The sequence below is a fragment of the Lactuca serriola genome, chromosome 7 (genome assembly GCF_051521515.1).
Source record: "Lactuca serriola cultivar US96UC23 chromosome 7, Lser_US96UC23_V15, whole genome shotgun sequence".
NCBI classification, from domain to species: Eukaryota; Viridiplantae; Streptophyta; class Magnoliopsida; order Asterales; family Asteraceae; genus Lactuca; species Lactuca serriola.
In genome coordinates, this window is record NC_136414.1 from 124,185,051 (window position 1) to 124,199,015 (window position 13,965).

General features: G+C 37.6%; 1 protein-coding gene across 4 annotated transcripts; it reads left to right on the forward strand.

Annotated features, from left to right (window-relative positions):
* Positions 1-6,111: 6,111 nt before the first annotated feature.
* Positions 6,112-12,976, forward strand: LOC145062209 (lysine-specific demethylase JMJ21-like). 4 transcript variants are annotated; one of them, XR_013687480.1, is made up of 12 exons: positions 6,112-6,346; positions 6,437-6,955; positions 7,337-7,447; positions 7,522-7,580; positions 7,723-7,789; positions 7,879-8,075; positions 8,263-8,358; positions 8,524-8,687; positions 8,762-9,000; positions 9,117-9,214; positions 9,284-9,405; positions 12,541-12,976. XR_013687480.1 is itself a non-coding variant. In XM_079009841.1 (11 exons), the coding sequence occupies exons 3-6, from the start codon at positions 7,341-7,343 to the stop codon at positions 7,883-7,885; spliced, it is 240 nt and encodes a 79-aa protein (XP_078865967.1). In that variant the 5' UTR covers positions 6,112-6,346; positions 6,437-6,955; positions 7,337-7,340; the 3' UTR covers positions 7,886-8,075; positions 8,263-8,358; positions 8,524-8,687; positions 8,762-9,000; positions 9,117-9,214; positions 9,284-10,438. The 4 variants fall into 4 exon arrangements, 1 of the variants encoding a protein (XP_078865967.1); XR_013687482.1 differs by lacking the exon at positions 12,541-12,976 and having other exon boundaries at positions 8,762-8,833; positions 8,937-9,000; positions 9,284-10,438; XR_013687481.1 differs by lacking the exon at positions 12,541-12,976 and having other exon boundaries at positions 7,698-7,789; positions 9,284-10,438.
* Positions 12,977-13,965: the final 989 nt, after the last annotated feature.

Below are 13,965 nucleotides of genomic sequence, written 5' to 3' on the forward strand. Positions count from 1 at the left end.
CTAATCCAACTTTTATTTGATTACCATGAGTGATATCTCTCCAGTGTGATTGACCTTCGATTAATTTTGCAATCTTTTCACTTGACCCATCGTATTTTTTGAAATTAAATTCAGCTTTTTCAAAACTATTCTTCAATGTGTCAAGTTCCATGGTTACAGCAGCAAGTTTTCTTTTGTTTTATTTTCTAATTGAGTTTTTAAGGGCTTTTGATTTTTTCTAAGAGTATATCCCTCATATTTCAAGTCCTCGTTCTCTCTCTTGATTATTTCAATTTGATCTCTCAAAAACTTAACAATTTTAATACAAGATTGAGAACAATCGAATTCACTAACCTCAGATTTGACTGGTTCAGGAGTGGTCTGAACCATGAATGCAAACTGCAAATTCATCATCTCCTCCTCTGGATCTGCTTCCATTTCTTTACTTGCATCCTTGACTTGAGCAAGATTTGCCTTTTCAGGTTCCGAAATGTTTAGGGCCTGAACTTGATCTTCCCAGTTGAACGATTGAGCTACCATTGCCATGTTTGCAGACTGATTGTTTGAAGATGATCCTCTGTTGTTGCTGTGAACGTACGTTACTGGCACCATGGTTCTTTCGGAGTTTTCTTGCTGATTTGGTTTTGGACATTCCCTCACAAAGTGTCCTGGTTCATGACAATTATAACAACGCAACTTTCCTTTGCTAAAACCCATCTTTTTGTTTGAATTGACACCCCAGTTGTTCTTTCCAGTCTTTTTTGAGAAATGTTTAGCCCTGAATACTGCCATTGCCATTTGCCAAGTAATATCCATCTCTTCCACATCTTCAGGATGAATTTGATCAAGATCAGTGAATGAAAGTTGTGGAGAGAGCTCTCCAGCAACAAAGGCATTGTAGCAGTTCACCATCCCAGTAGCTAAAGCCATATTTTCCTCCTTTTCTTTTGCAAATGAGATTTGAGAACCAATTCCATGAGATTGAATTAAAACATCTGTGGAAGGACTAACACTAGAACCAACTTGAGATATGGTTTGAGGGATTTGAGTTTGTTGCATGTTAGGTATGATGTATGGTATGTTTTGATGGACTGTATGAGGTTGAACTTAAGGAACCTGGATTTGAGTATTTTGAAGAGTGGTGAAGCTTGAAAAAGCAGTGTTGTTATTTTGAAGTCCAAGATTGGTTGTAGAGTATGAATTGACATGATTGATTTCTCTTTGTTTATCATCAAGATCGCAAGCTTTGATGATTGCCATTGTTTCAGACAGGCTTAAACGGTTCAGATCTTTTGTCTTTTTAACCACCGAGAAATTCATGTCCCATGATTTTGGAAGAGAATTTAGTAACTTCTTGTTGATTTCAGATCTAGTAACCATCACTCCTGCGGAGCTCATTTCAGTGGTTAATGTGATAAATCTTTGCAATTGATTTTCCAATGTTTCTCCCAATACATAGTTAAACATGTTGAATTTTTGTCGGAGCATGTCTTTTCGACTTTTCTTCATGTCTTCATTTCCTTCATACACTTCTATGAGTGCTTCCCATAATGCTTTTGCTGATGTATACTCACGAAATCCTTGTGCTATTTCCGGAGACAATGCCATAGTCAGTGTGGCAAGAGCCTTTTCTTGTTCTTCAACTCGTTCAAAATCATCATCAGTGTAGTTTTCAACTTGTTTGTCAATTACCGTTCCATCTTGTAAAGTAGAAGTAATCCGAATTGGTCCTCTCAAAATGCTTCTCCAAATTTTGAAATCCTTCATTTTGATGTATTTTTCAATTCGATATTTCCATTCAGGAAATCCTTCAGCTGATAGCAATCTAGGAATACGAGTAGTGATTCCCATTATTGCATCCAAATCTTGATGAACAGTCATGTTTTGAGATTCCATTTTAGTAATTTTAAACTGAACACTAAAACTCTTAAACACACACTCCTTAACCGCACACACATATCCAGCCGCACACTGAATTGAGCCGCACACACCAATCTAACCGCACACTAAACTGACAATCACTTTAACCGCACACACTTTCAACCGCACACACCTTCAACAGCACACACCTTCAACCGCACACACCTTCAACCGCACACACCTTCAACAACACACACCTTCAACTGCACACACCTTCAACAGCACACACCTTCAACCGCACACACCTTCAACAACAAACATCTTCAACCGCACACACCTTAAACAGCAGCAAACCTTCAACAATTGGCAACAAACCTTCAACAGTTGACAGCAAACACTCAAAAAGCAACTTCCATTGATACCAAATTGGCTCTGATACCAATTGTAAGTCCCTAAAATTGCTTGTGTATCAATCAGATCCAATTGATGGTGCGGAATCCCAATCAATTGGATGATGTTAGATCAATATAGAAGAGAAGGAGAAGAAGAATTAAGATGAATCTAATGATGTATTGATGAAATTGAGTGATGCTCCTTACAATAGATTCTCTCACACACACACACACACTTCTTCTTTCTAACTTTCTCTCTCTTCTTTAGCCTTCTTACCTTCTAACCGTACACTCCCACATGCACTCCTCAATTTATATGGACCTCCATCCATACACATGTGTACAACCGCACACCCTGTGTACGGCCGTACACAGGGTGTGCGGCCGTACACACGTGTACGGCCGTACACACAAACCGCAAACACATACAACATTACATACAAATATATTTTTCTAGAAAAGCAAAGTATAAACCATATTTTTGACCCAACAGGGTATGACAGATTGGTATCAGAGCAGAGTTTATAGTGAATTAAGTATATCAAAACCATTTTTGGTATACAACTATAAACACATCTGGGCAAAACCACTCTGAGTAAGAGTCATACTTTAAAAAATTAGATTTATTTAATTTTTGTAAAGTAGGCATGGATTCATTTCATATTAACAAGAGTGTCATAAATAGATCAATATAGAAGTATTATATATAAATTTTGTACAGTGCAGGTGTGCCTTGGGACATGTAATCGGAACTGGGATGAAATAGCCTGATCAACTATATTTGTCCGAGAGCGACTAACGTATGCCAGGGAGTGTCTGCAGTGGACAACAAATTAAAAACTTACCAAAGAGCATATCATTAAGAATACTATGGGAGTATTTGGGTATCTTCAACCGTAAAACTAAAGGGTAAATCTTTACATGCTTTAGCTTATAGTCAATTCTTAGCCCTATTCTCATATAGACTCAATGGCTGGATTCCATCACCACCGCGACCCCTACTACCCCAAACAAGGTAATGGAGGATGGATTGAAGATGACCCCGAGGAGGAACCCATGGAAGATGAGAAGGAGGAAGATTCGGATAGCTCAGCCTCAGAGCCTGAGGTAATCAATCTGCCAGCCGTCCGACCTCCATCCGTTCGACCTCCTCTCAGGATGGGATTTCAAGGACCAACTACCGTCTGGGGAAGCCACATCCACCATTGGAGCCTGTAGAAAAGACTGCATCCTCCTTATGGTATGTGTCGGGACTTCTACGATGTCAGTGGAGGAAGTTCAGCCGATCGAGCTCTTTATATGTACCGAACCCTTGTGACATATAATATAACATGCTTAAGATTACTTAAGTCCAATGCTACATCGATGTTGGTTCTTTGAACCATGTAACATACTCATCTTAGTCGGACTCGACATGATATGACCACTAGGGTCAGAATAATAGTCATCTTCTTAGTCATTACCAAAATGATGGTAAACACATACATGAACAAAACGGAATCAATTACTAGCGCCTTGGTAACCTTGTGATTTTCCCTGATCCAAGTGTGAGTCCAGTGCTTCTGGTAGTATAGGCCTTTACTACCATTCACACTTATTCCTACTCGTCCCAAGTATTGTCTCGCAGTTTTCCAAGTCACCATACAAGAAGATCACATAACAACTTAACACACCAGATAACAAAACGAAGGTTTTATATTACTCCTTTAAATGATTACAAAGGTAATCAAGTTCACCCTAGACTATGCCTCTAATAGGCTACACCATACGACACTATCCATATGGCTGCTGCATAACTTGATGAAGTCCTCATCCTCGATTCCTTGCGTTGTTTTCTGCTTTTTCGAGACTCATGTGTAATTCCCTTCGCTTTGGTGGTGTGTTTGGCCTCGCTGCCTTGTTTTTCTTTGGGCAATCTCTAGAAATATGCCCTTCTTTGTTACATCCGCAAGACACCTTCTTGTTGGGCGCACACTAGTTGGCGTAATGCCCTGTCTTTCCACAATTGTAGCAAGTCATCTCCTCGCTACACTTCCCAAAGTGTTTCTTTTTACACCCCTCACACCACTTAGCTTCCCCTCTACCTCCAAATATTGAGAATTTGCTTTCTTTGTTGGTCTTTGAAGATACCTCATGATTCCTTTTCTCGGCAACTTCGACCTTGTTGGCGGCTCTACACTTGATCATATCTTCTACAGACTTAGCAGCCCAGATAGCCGCCTTAAGAGTAGGTGTCTGGCGTACTGGCACCGCATACTCCCATGGAACTACCTTTGCGTACTTTTCAATTTTCGTCAACTCGTCTGGGACAAGGCATAAGGCAAATTCCATTTTATCGGAGAAGTTGTTGGTGTATTCATCGATCGACATGCTTCCTTTCTTCAAAGTCAGGATTGGTTTTCTAGCTCGCTCAAATGTTAGGTTGAGGAGTACTTGATCTTGAAATGCACCAAAAACTTTTGACCAAGTCAGTTGCATGGGCTCATTGGGGCTTAGAGTCTTCCCCATGGTGTTCCACCAGCGAACATCGCCTCCTCTGAACTAACGTACTGCAAATGTGGTTTCTTGCTTTCCTTTGCAACCACATGTGATGAAGGCTATTTCCATCTCTGAGATCCAATCCATGAATCCGATCGGATCTTCCTTCCAGTGAAAGTTGATGGCTTGCATGTAAGAAAATCTTTGTACTTGCATCCATTCCTCTCGACTCCGTCATCTTGATTGTTCCTCCTAATCACCGGTGGATCAGATTGACCAACGGTCCAACTGTCGTTCCCTTCCTCAGACTGCCCATCATTCAGCTCGGGCTGTTCAATAGGCATCGTAAGTTCCTCTCGATTTTGTTGAAGTAAATTCCTTGTTTCCTCCATTTGATGATCCGACATCATTTGGATCAACGCTTGCACTCCGGACATCGTGATTGGCTCAGGAGCGGTTACTACAATAGGTATTTGCTCAATCACTGGGGGTTGATTCTTGTTTCCATTTGCGTTCCCGAATCCACTTCAGGTTCTTGCCATTTTGATCTATACACTAATTCAGACTTTCAGTGTGTAATGACGAGAATTAAGATAGGAAAGATTTTATTTACGATCGATGTGTAAATCTCCCTATCACTCTGAAAAGTTACATGGGAGTTCTAATACCATAGTTAAATGATTAGAAATCTGAACACAAAAAGTTTCCAGATCCGGTCGGCAACAGACCATAGATCTGATGCATATCATGCATATCAAAAATCATTTAGCATATAAAAGCATGTTAGGTATTTTCCCTAAATAAGATAGTGCTTGTGTCTATTAAGGTGTATTACAAAAAATTATTAGACATGCCCCTCGCGATCATCGCTTAGCATTCTAAGTTTAAGTCTAGAAATAAAACCTTATTCCTAGTTCACTTAAACAAAAACTCTGATACCAACTGTGAAATCCCCGTTTTTCACGGCCAGAAAATACCGATTTTGTTTATGCTTTATAAAAATCAGAGTACTTCTGTTAATAAAAATGTTGCGGAATTTGTTCCTAGTAAAACATGATAAATACGTTATCAAAGCATTTTCGAATAAAGGTATTTTTATTCATTTTAAAACATTTGGGATGTCATTGTCAATACAGAAACATAAGCATAAACGGAACTTACGTTCATTTACACTAGTGATCTACACCTCTTTAATCTCTCAGTGTAATGTAACTTCGTATCGGCACCTGTGATTCAAATAAGCTTGAGTGGGTCAGGTTGGGAAACCTGGTGAGTACATAGGGTTTTCAACCCACAATAATATAATTATTATATATACTATTAATCGTTAAAATCGTGAGGAACAGGAAAGTTTTTTCTCTTTCATTTTTTGCCACCCAACTTCTTCTTCTCATTCAAACGCCATAATTAATCGTATTCTTCTCTTCCTTCTTATCCCACTTTTCCCACCACCGCCTCATCCACCCAATCAGATGTTGCACCGCCATGGAAATCATTCATTATCTTTCTCCTGTGATTAGATCTATTTTCATTCTGAAAGCTCCCATTCTTAGATATCAGTCGATAACCCTGCTCTCCCATCTTCATCACTCTGCTGCTTCACCTCTGCTTAGACCAATGCTAGATAACCTCCTTCTGTATGCCAATATCTATTGCTCATCTATTTTGCCCTAAATTGAACATTATCTCTTGCTTTGGTGGATTTTAAAATTTTTGTGCTTCTGTAGGTGGAATATACTGCTCCTATTGAAGCCGTTCTGAGGAGTCAACCACAATTTAACATCTGATGGCTGCTCTGTTACCTCCCGTACCAGAGGGGGTTATACCTCGGAAGAATTGCAATAATCAACAACTTTCTAGCTCCGTGTTTGTCACTTACGGGTTACGTGAACGGGAATCTGATCCTCAGCCGCACGCGGCGAATCCTCGGTTAAGGAAAATAGAAAAATCAGCCTATGCGCCACCGCACAATTGCGTAAACATTAAGCAGGAATCACGCCCTTTTCGATTACAATATAGATACAAGTTGAGAAAGTAGTTATAGAGAGAAATTAAAACCCCTGTTGAGTTTTGGTATTAAGGAGGCGATCAATGGAGGTGGACGCGAATTCGTAAGCTCAAGTTGTACTGAGAGGTCGGAGACCTGATGCTCTTGTAGGTTTCCATGTCCTTCTGGATGAAATCGTTTGTTCGATACTGACTTTGCTCTCACCTCGTGATGTCGCTCGTCTAGCTTGTGCTAGCAGGTTGTTAAATTTCTTGTCCTTTTCTTCCAAATTCGAAATTCCGATGTATATTATGTTTATAGAAGTAAGAAAAGGTTACTAATTTGGGAGATTTCCATGGATGATCTTACATATGGTCTTCATTAATGATTATGATTAGAATGAATGCTTATTGTGATCTTCAAACAATAGGCAATTCGCTAGTGTGATTTACGTATTCCTTTCAAGTTTTCCATACGTTGACAAAAACTGAACTTAGATCTATCAAAGATCTTACTACATACTTTTTAAATTTTTATAGCAATGTTTACAAAGTAGTTCTCTTGTCACTGTCTTGCTAAGTTCAGAGTAAGAGTTAATTAAGTGAGATTAAATCTGCTTAATTGGGGTTATGATTTGCAGTGTGATGTATATCCTATGCAATGAAGAACCTTTGTGGATGAACTTATGGCTTAATAATGAAAATCGTGAGCTTCAGTACAAAGGATCCTGGAAGAGGACAACACTGCATAGGTATGCTTTCAAAATTTCCTTTTGCTTTAATTCAATTTATATGATATTAATAACACGCCTAATATGAGCTGCAGACTTCAAGTTCTGAGTAAATGTGATGATGATCCTTGTAGAAAACCACTACACTTTGATGGTATTCAATTCTATCACATGTCATAGTTTTCAATTCAACACTTTGGTTGCTTTACTAAATGTTACATGGTTTAACACTTTATTCCTGTATAAGAGATTGTATCGTTGCTATACTCAGTTAAATGGGTTTGCTTTTGATCAAGGAAATGTTGAAAGAAAGACAGACATTCAACTAGATGAGTCCTTCAACAATATGATGCACATAAACCTGTAAGTCATTCATTTAATTCAAAAAGTTATCTGAACTTGTATTTTTATATTATTTGATTCAGAAAGTTATGCTATCTTGCTCCATGTAGGTTCTAATTTCCACATTGGCTGATACTTGGGCTGCAAGAAAAACCTAGACTCCTTAACAACTATTACTCAAATATGGAACTACACCTTTCAGAATCTCTCAAAGAAGTGCTAAAAAACTATCCATGATGTTTGAGGATTATGTGTCCTACATGCAAGAACAACATAATGAGGATCCCTATGCATTTCTGATGACAATGTACATTTTCTTACTCTCATTTATTTCTCCACCTCCCCATTTTCTATTGATACTTTAAAAGAAATGTGGCTTTGTAATTGCAATTTGGAGAAGTTGCACCATATTTATTAAAAGATTACAATGTGCCAAATCTATTCCCAGATGACTATTTTGATGTATTAGCTAATGATCAGAGACCACCTTTTAGATGGCTTATCATTGGACAAGAGAGATCTGGTGCATCTTGGCATATTGACCCTGCTCTTACTAGTGCTTGGAATACTCTTTTGTGTGGGCGTAAAAGGTAATTTTTATAAAGTAATTTTCATAACTTCGATATAAAGTCGATTATTAAGGCTTTAGCTGCTTACATGATTGATACAGTTGTTTCGAGAACAAGATAACAAGGTACTGGTATGATTTTTTTAAGTTTTTTTTAATCAAAAAATTCCAAAATTAACTGCCGTAGGCTTGGATGGAGCTACCTATGGTGAAGAGGAACGAGATGAAAAAAGTCTGTTAGTATACAATTCAAAATGGGTGCTACTGAATATCACATAATGTTGGGAACTGATCATCGGATTGCAACATATCCATTGTCTATGAGGATCAGAGAAGATCAAATTAAGCAAAGTAAGTTTTCCAATTATTAAGTTAATGCATAAATCATAATTAGACTTTTTACAAATTTGCCCTTGGTTTTGTAGTATGGGGTGGATATTGGGTTTATCCAACAGTGAACTACATTGAAGATCCACATCAAGTGATTGATTACAGGGGTCCTTTTAGTAAACTTAACCTTTTCTTTTTAAATAAATGCTTTTATATATAATTTTTCATTGATTAAGCTAACATTTACTTTTCTATTATTGATCATAATAGAAATATAACATCAAAGGATGAAATTGATAAAAGATTGGCATTAAAGAAGGTTGAAAAAGTAAAGGTAATAAATAAGCCTCCATTATTGTTTTTTGTTTTCTTCAATGTATTATTTTCAATTACTCATTTCACTGTTTTCATTTTGTAAACATGTTAAATCAACAGTTTGTGATGATGAAGGTACAGGTAAATCTACGGGTAAATCTGTTGACATGAGTGATGATGAGGGAAATAAAATTTAATGTCGAAAAGTGCTCCTGACCTTTGCAAATCAAAAGGTAATCTTTTTAATCTGTATTCTCTCATTTTACCCATTTGAACCATAATTGAACTTTTTTTGTAAATAGGTCAAAATTTGTCAAGGAAAGGCAAGATGACATTGGAGGAAGCTATTGTCGATTCTCAAAAGTTGACTGATTTGATGTTAGACTTCGATCAAGATAACGATCTTGGAATGTAATTTTACAAGGTACATTACCTATTTCACATTGATTATAAAAAAATTGAATATTCATATGCTATGAAACATCAACTTTGTGAGCATTAAATATGATTGTAAATTAGATAATTGTGGATACTTGATAAATAGAACATGAATCTATGGAAGATGATTTAGAGTTAGCTGAAGGACTGGCTATTTGTTGCATCTTTTTTTATCTTATTTAATGGCCTATTTTTCTTAAACAGTAAATTAATTTTCGGACCAAAGACCCTTCATTTATTATCTCTGTTTCTTGCAGGAGACAAAGAAACAAGAAAGAAAAATTAGAGGGGTAAAAATAGAGCTAATAAAAACCATCTGTTGCTAATGTAGTCGGGGCTATGTAACTAATATGAACATCCCTTGTACTAGGCTGGACCAATATCCAAACCTGAAAGAAGAAAAAATAAAATGACTCAGCGCCAACGGGCTGTCATGATTCCCATCTAGTTATATTTAAACATCGAACAATCGACCCAATTACCCATCCCCTTTATCTTCTTTACTTTTAAGGATCTACCCTAAGAATTAGCTATTCCTCATTCATTCATTCCTAAGGATCATCCTAAGGAATCTGCATGAAATCCATCGTTGCCAGGGTTTACTCAACAGGCACTAAGTCGCATAATCGCCATGGTTTAGGCACTAAGTCTCATAGTAGCGAGGGTTTATACAATAGACATTACGTCGAGTAGTCGCCAGGGTTTAGGTACTAAGTCTCATAGTCGCCAGGGTTTATACAACATGTACTACATCGCATAGTCGCCAGGGTTTAGGCACTAAGTCTCATAGTCGCCAGGGTCTAGGCATTAAGTCTCATAGTCACCAATGTTTACTTATACCCCCTTTCATCCCTCCTCGTTCACCTACCCATGTTTTACCCAACATATTCGTAGATATAAACTACATATACAGTTTAAATCATTTAAAACATGTGTAAAATTGTTCATCCAACTTCGATAAGAAGTATACATGTTATTGTTGGAATAGTGTCTAAGGCTGCAACTATATTAGGCAAGTATTTGAGCCGGTTGTGCATGGTCCTTTTGGGTTGCCTTCACCATAGCAACTTGATAAGATGATTTATTAAGAGATAGTAAATATTATTAATATATTATGAGAATAATATAAAGAATAATATATTGTTATTTGATTAATATAAGTCATAGAATTAATTGGAATTAATTTGGTGACTTAAAGAGATTAATTAAATAAGAGGGTATAAACTGTCAATTGTTTGATAGTTAAACTTTAGACTGTAAATCCATATAGATATATAATGGACGGATTCTAGAAGCTAGGATAGCTTCAAAATCGTCCAAGGTGATATCTATGGAAAGGATTTGGATAGCCTTAAGAGAAGATTATCCAATTAAGGTTTAGGTTGTAACCCTTAAGGAGTCTACAAGTATAAATAGACCCCATGGCTAAAGGAAATCGGCACTTCATAAAAAGCATAGAAACCCTGGCCGATTTCCTCCCCTCTCCTCTCTCCCAAATCATCCTCATTGCTATTTGGTGTTTGTAAGCCATTAGAGGAGTGACAATTGTGACTCTAGAAGCTCCAGGACAACAAGATCAACAAGGAATTCAAAGGTATGATTCTAGATCTGGTTTATCATTGTTCTTACACCTAATTAGTCATTAGAAGTCTTGGATTCAAAGCATGTTTAATTAGAAAGCCTAGATCCAAGTATTAGGGTTTTGCATGCGCACATAGGAAAGTTCTTATGGCTAAAACCCATCAGTGGTATCAGAGCCTAGCTTGGTTTTCATTAAATTATTGCTTGATTAACTGAAACTAAACTGCAAAATTCGATTTTGTATTTCTGAGTCATGGACTCGGCGAGTTGGCCTGACTCGGCGAGTCCCTTTGTGCACTCGGCGAGTCCAAGCGTCAGGAATGGCCAGATTCGGGATTTTTTCATAATTATCTTATGGATACTTACCTTAATCATATTAGATCAACCCTAATCCCATTTTTTGATATATATGACTATAATCTTGATCTAATTAAAGATATTTATCATCTAATAAAGTATTTAATTTCATTATATGATAATTAATTAATTATTTTGATTATTTTGGTAATTATCTTAGAAAGAAATCTTGAATAAAATCAAATATAGATAATTAGGATATTAATTGTCAATTGGAATTATTTGTTATTTGATCCTCCATGTTTTAAATGTTTAAAACTTGCCCTCAAGTTTTGAAATTTATATTTTGTGATTCAGAGTTTTAATTTAGACAACTTAAATTTCAAACCCTAGATTTTAAAAGATTTAAAATACAACCCTATACTAATATGATATTACTAGAATAATATATATGTATAACAAAATGCTAGTCTTACCGTTAGTTGGCCTCATTCACGAAGCCGATCTATAAGGTGGGTATAAGGTTGCGGCCTATAAAATGGCGCTTAATGGGTGTACACTCACACCCACCGTTTGCTTGATTGGTGGAGGGTCGTTAGCCGAACGGGTAGGATAGGGCAACCTCATCCTCTCATTAAAAGTATAATAAGTAATACAAAGTAACTACACATTTTTTTAAAATTTCCCAATCTTAGTTACTTTAGGAAAAGTGAATTGATGCAATCCCATGAAATTACACTTTGCACCCTTGCTAAGAAGTTAGTGGAGCGTGTGTGGTTTACCGGCACACTAATTGGTTCTAAGCAAAGGTGGCAAAGGGTGATTCATTGTTTATCATAGTACGATGGAGCGTGTGTGGTTTACCGGCACATCAAATAGGTGACCGTTACAATGAAGGCACCATGTGAATTTGCATGGTAATTCACACCCGCTTTGTGATCCTCGGTATCCCAGTCACAAACAAGAGGGGCATATCGAGATTTAAAAATGCCATTGAATAGTTTCAATGAATCTCATCCGAACCTAGGAATTCTCAATACACTTAGGACTAATAGTTTAAGTTTCGTGATGGAGAATTAGTGAATCGTCATTCACTTACCTTCAATTTATTTGCATGTTAGATTACGGCATCCCTTTTCTAGTGTGTAAATGTTATTGTTGGATCCTAGCCCTAATTTTTCTTATTGGGTGATAATTAGGGATTCTTATTCTAATCTATCTTTGTCCTTTCTTCCTTTTGTAGATGTCGAACGCAAACAACGCTGCTGCTAGTTCTTTCACGTTGATGAGCCTTTGCCAAAAGGTCACCTTCGATGGAACGAACTTTAGCGAATGGATAAGATACATTTGCACCATTGCTCGCTATGAGGATAAGGAGTATGTCCTCGATGAGAAGCTCGAGAAAATCAACCCTGAAATTGCTACTCCGGCCGAAATCACCGCTTTTGAAACTCATGAGCGAGATGCAACGAAGGTACATTGCATCATGATTTCCACCATGAACTCTGAATTCCAAAAGTCCTACGAGGACATGTACCCGTACGAGATGCATCAAAACTTATTGGAGAGATACCACCAAAACGCGAGACAAGAGCATTATGAGATTTTCACTAACATGATTTCCGCTAAGATGGGTCATGGACAATCTCTTACCGTGCAACTGCAAAAGATGCAAAGGTATGTCGACCGCCTTCGCAAGTTAAATTTTGACTTTGGGGAAGACTTGGCGATCGACATGGTACTTCACTCTTTGCCTCCGATGTACAATCAATTTAGGATGACCTACCACATGAACAAAGAAGAGGTCACCCTAAGCAAACTCCAAGGTCTCTTGAGGGTCGCTGAGAGCAACTTCAAAGACAAGTCTGTTGCACCAACTCCCAATCCGCCTGCTGCACCTGTCTTGGCTATTGGTCAAGGAAAAGGAAAGAAGAGGAAGGATTCATCTAAGAACTATCGCAAGGTTAAAGCCCGAGATGGTGGCTCTTCTAGTGGGACCAAAGTTGATCCCGCTAAGCCCTGCCCTAACCCTAAGGAGGCAGAGTGCCACCACTACCACAAGATAGGACATTGGAAGAGAAGCTGCCCAGAGTACCTGCAAGCCATCAAGGAAGGAAAGATCAAGCCATCTTTCGCAGGTATATACACAATTAAATCTAACGATTCTAATCATGCTATTTCTTGGGTTCTTGATACCGATTGTGGTTACCACATTTGTTCTAATGTGCAGGGACTAAGAAGAAGTAGGGATGTGGAGCAAGGAAGGATCAATCTAATCATGGGGAACAGAAGATCGTCGCCTGTGACCAAGATTGGAGTGTATTCTTTAGTGCTTAGGAATAATTAATGTTTAGATTTGAAAAATTGTTGCTATTCGCCAGAAATGGCCAGAAACATCATTTCATTTCATGGTTTGTATAGACAAGGTTTTAGATTTTCTTTTAATAATGAGAATGGTTCTATTTTGGCTTATCTAAATGGTGTCTTTTACTTTGAAGCTATACCATGTAATGGAATTTATGAAACTGTTATGATTGTTGATAACTTAGGAAATGATGTTTTGAATATAGATTCTTCCACTAGTATGGATAAAGCATCCTTGTGGCATTGTCGTCTTGGACATGTCAACAAGAAACGCATAGCCCAACTCCAAAAGGATGGAGTGTTG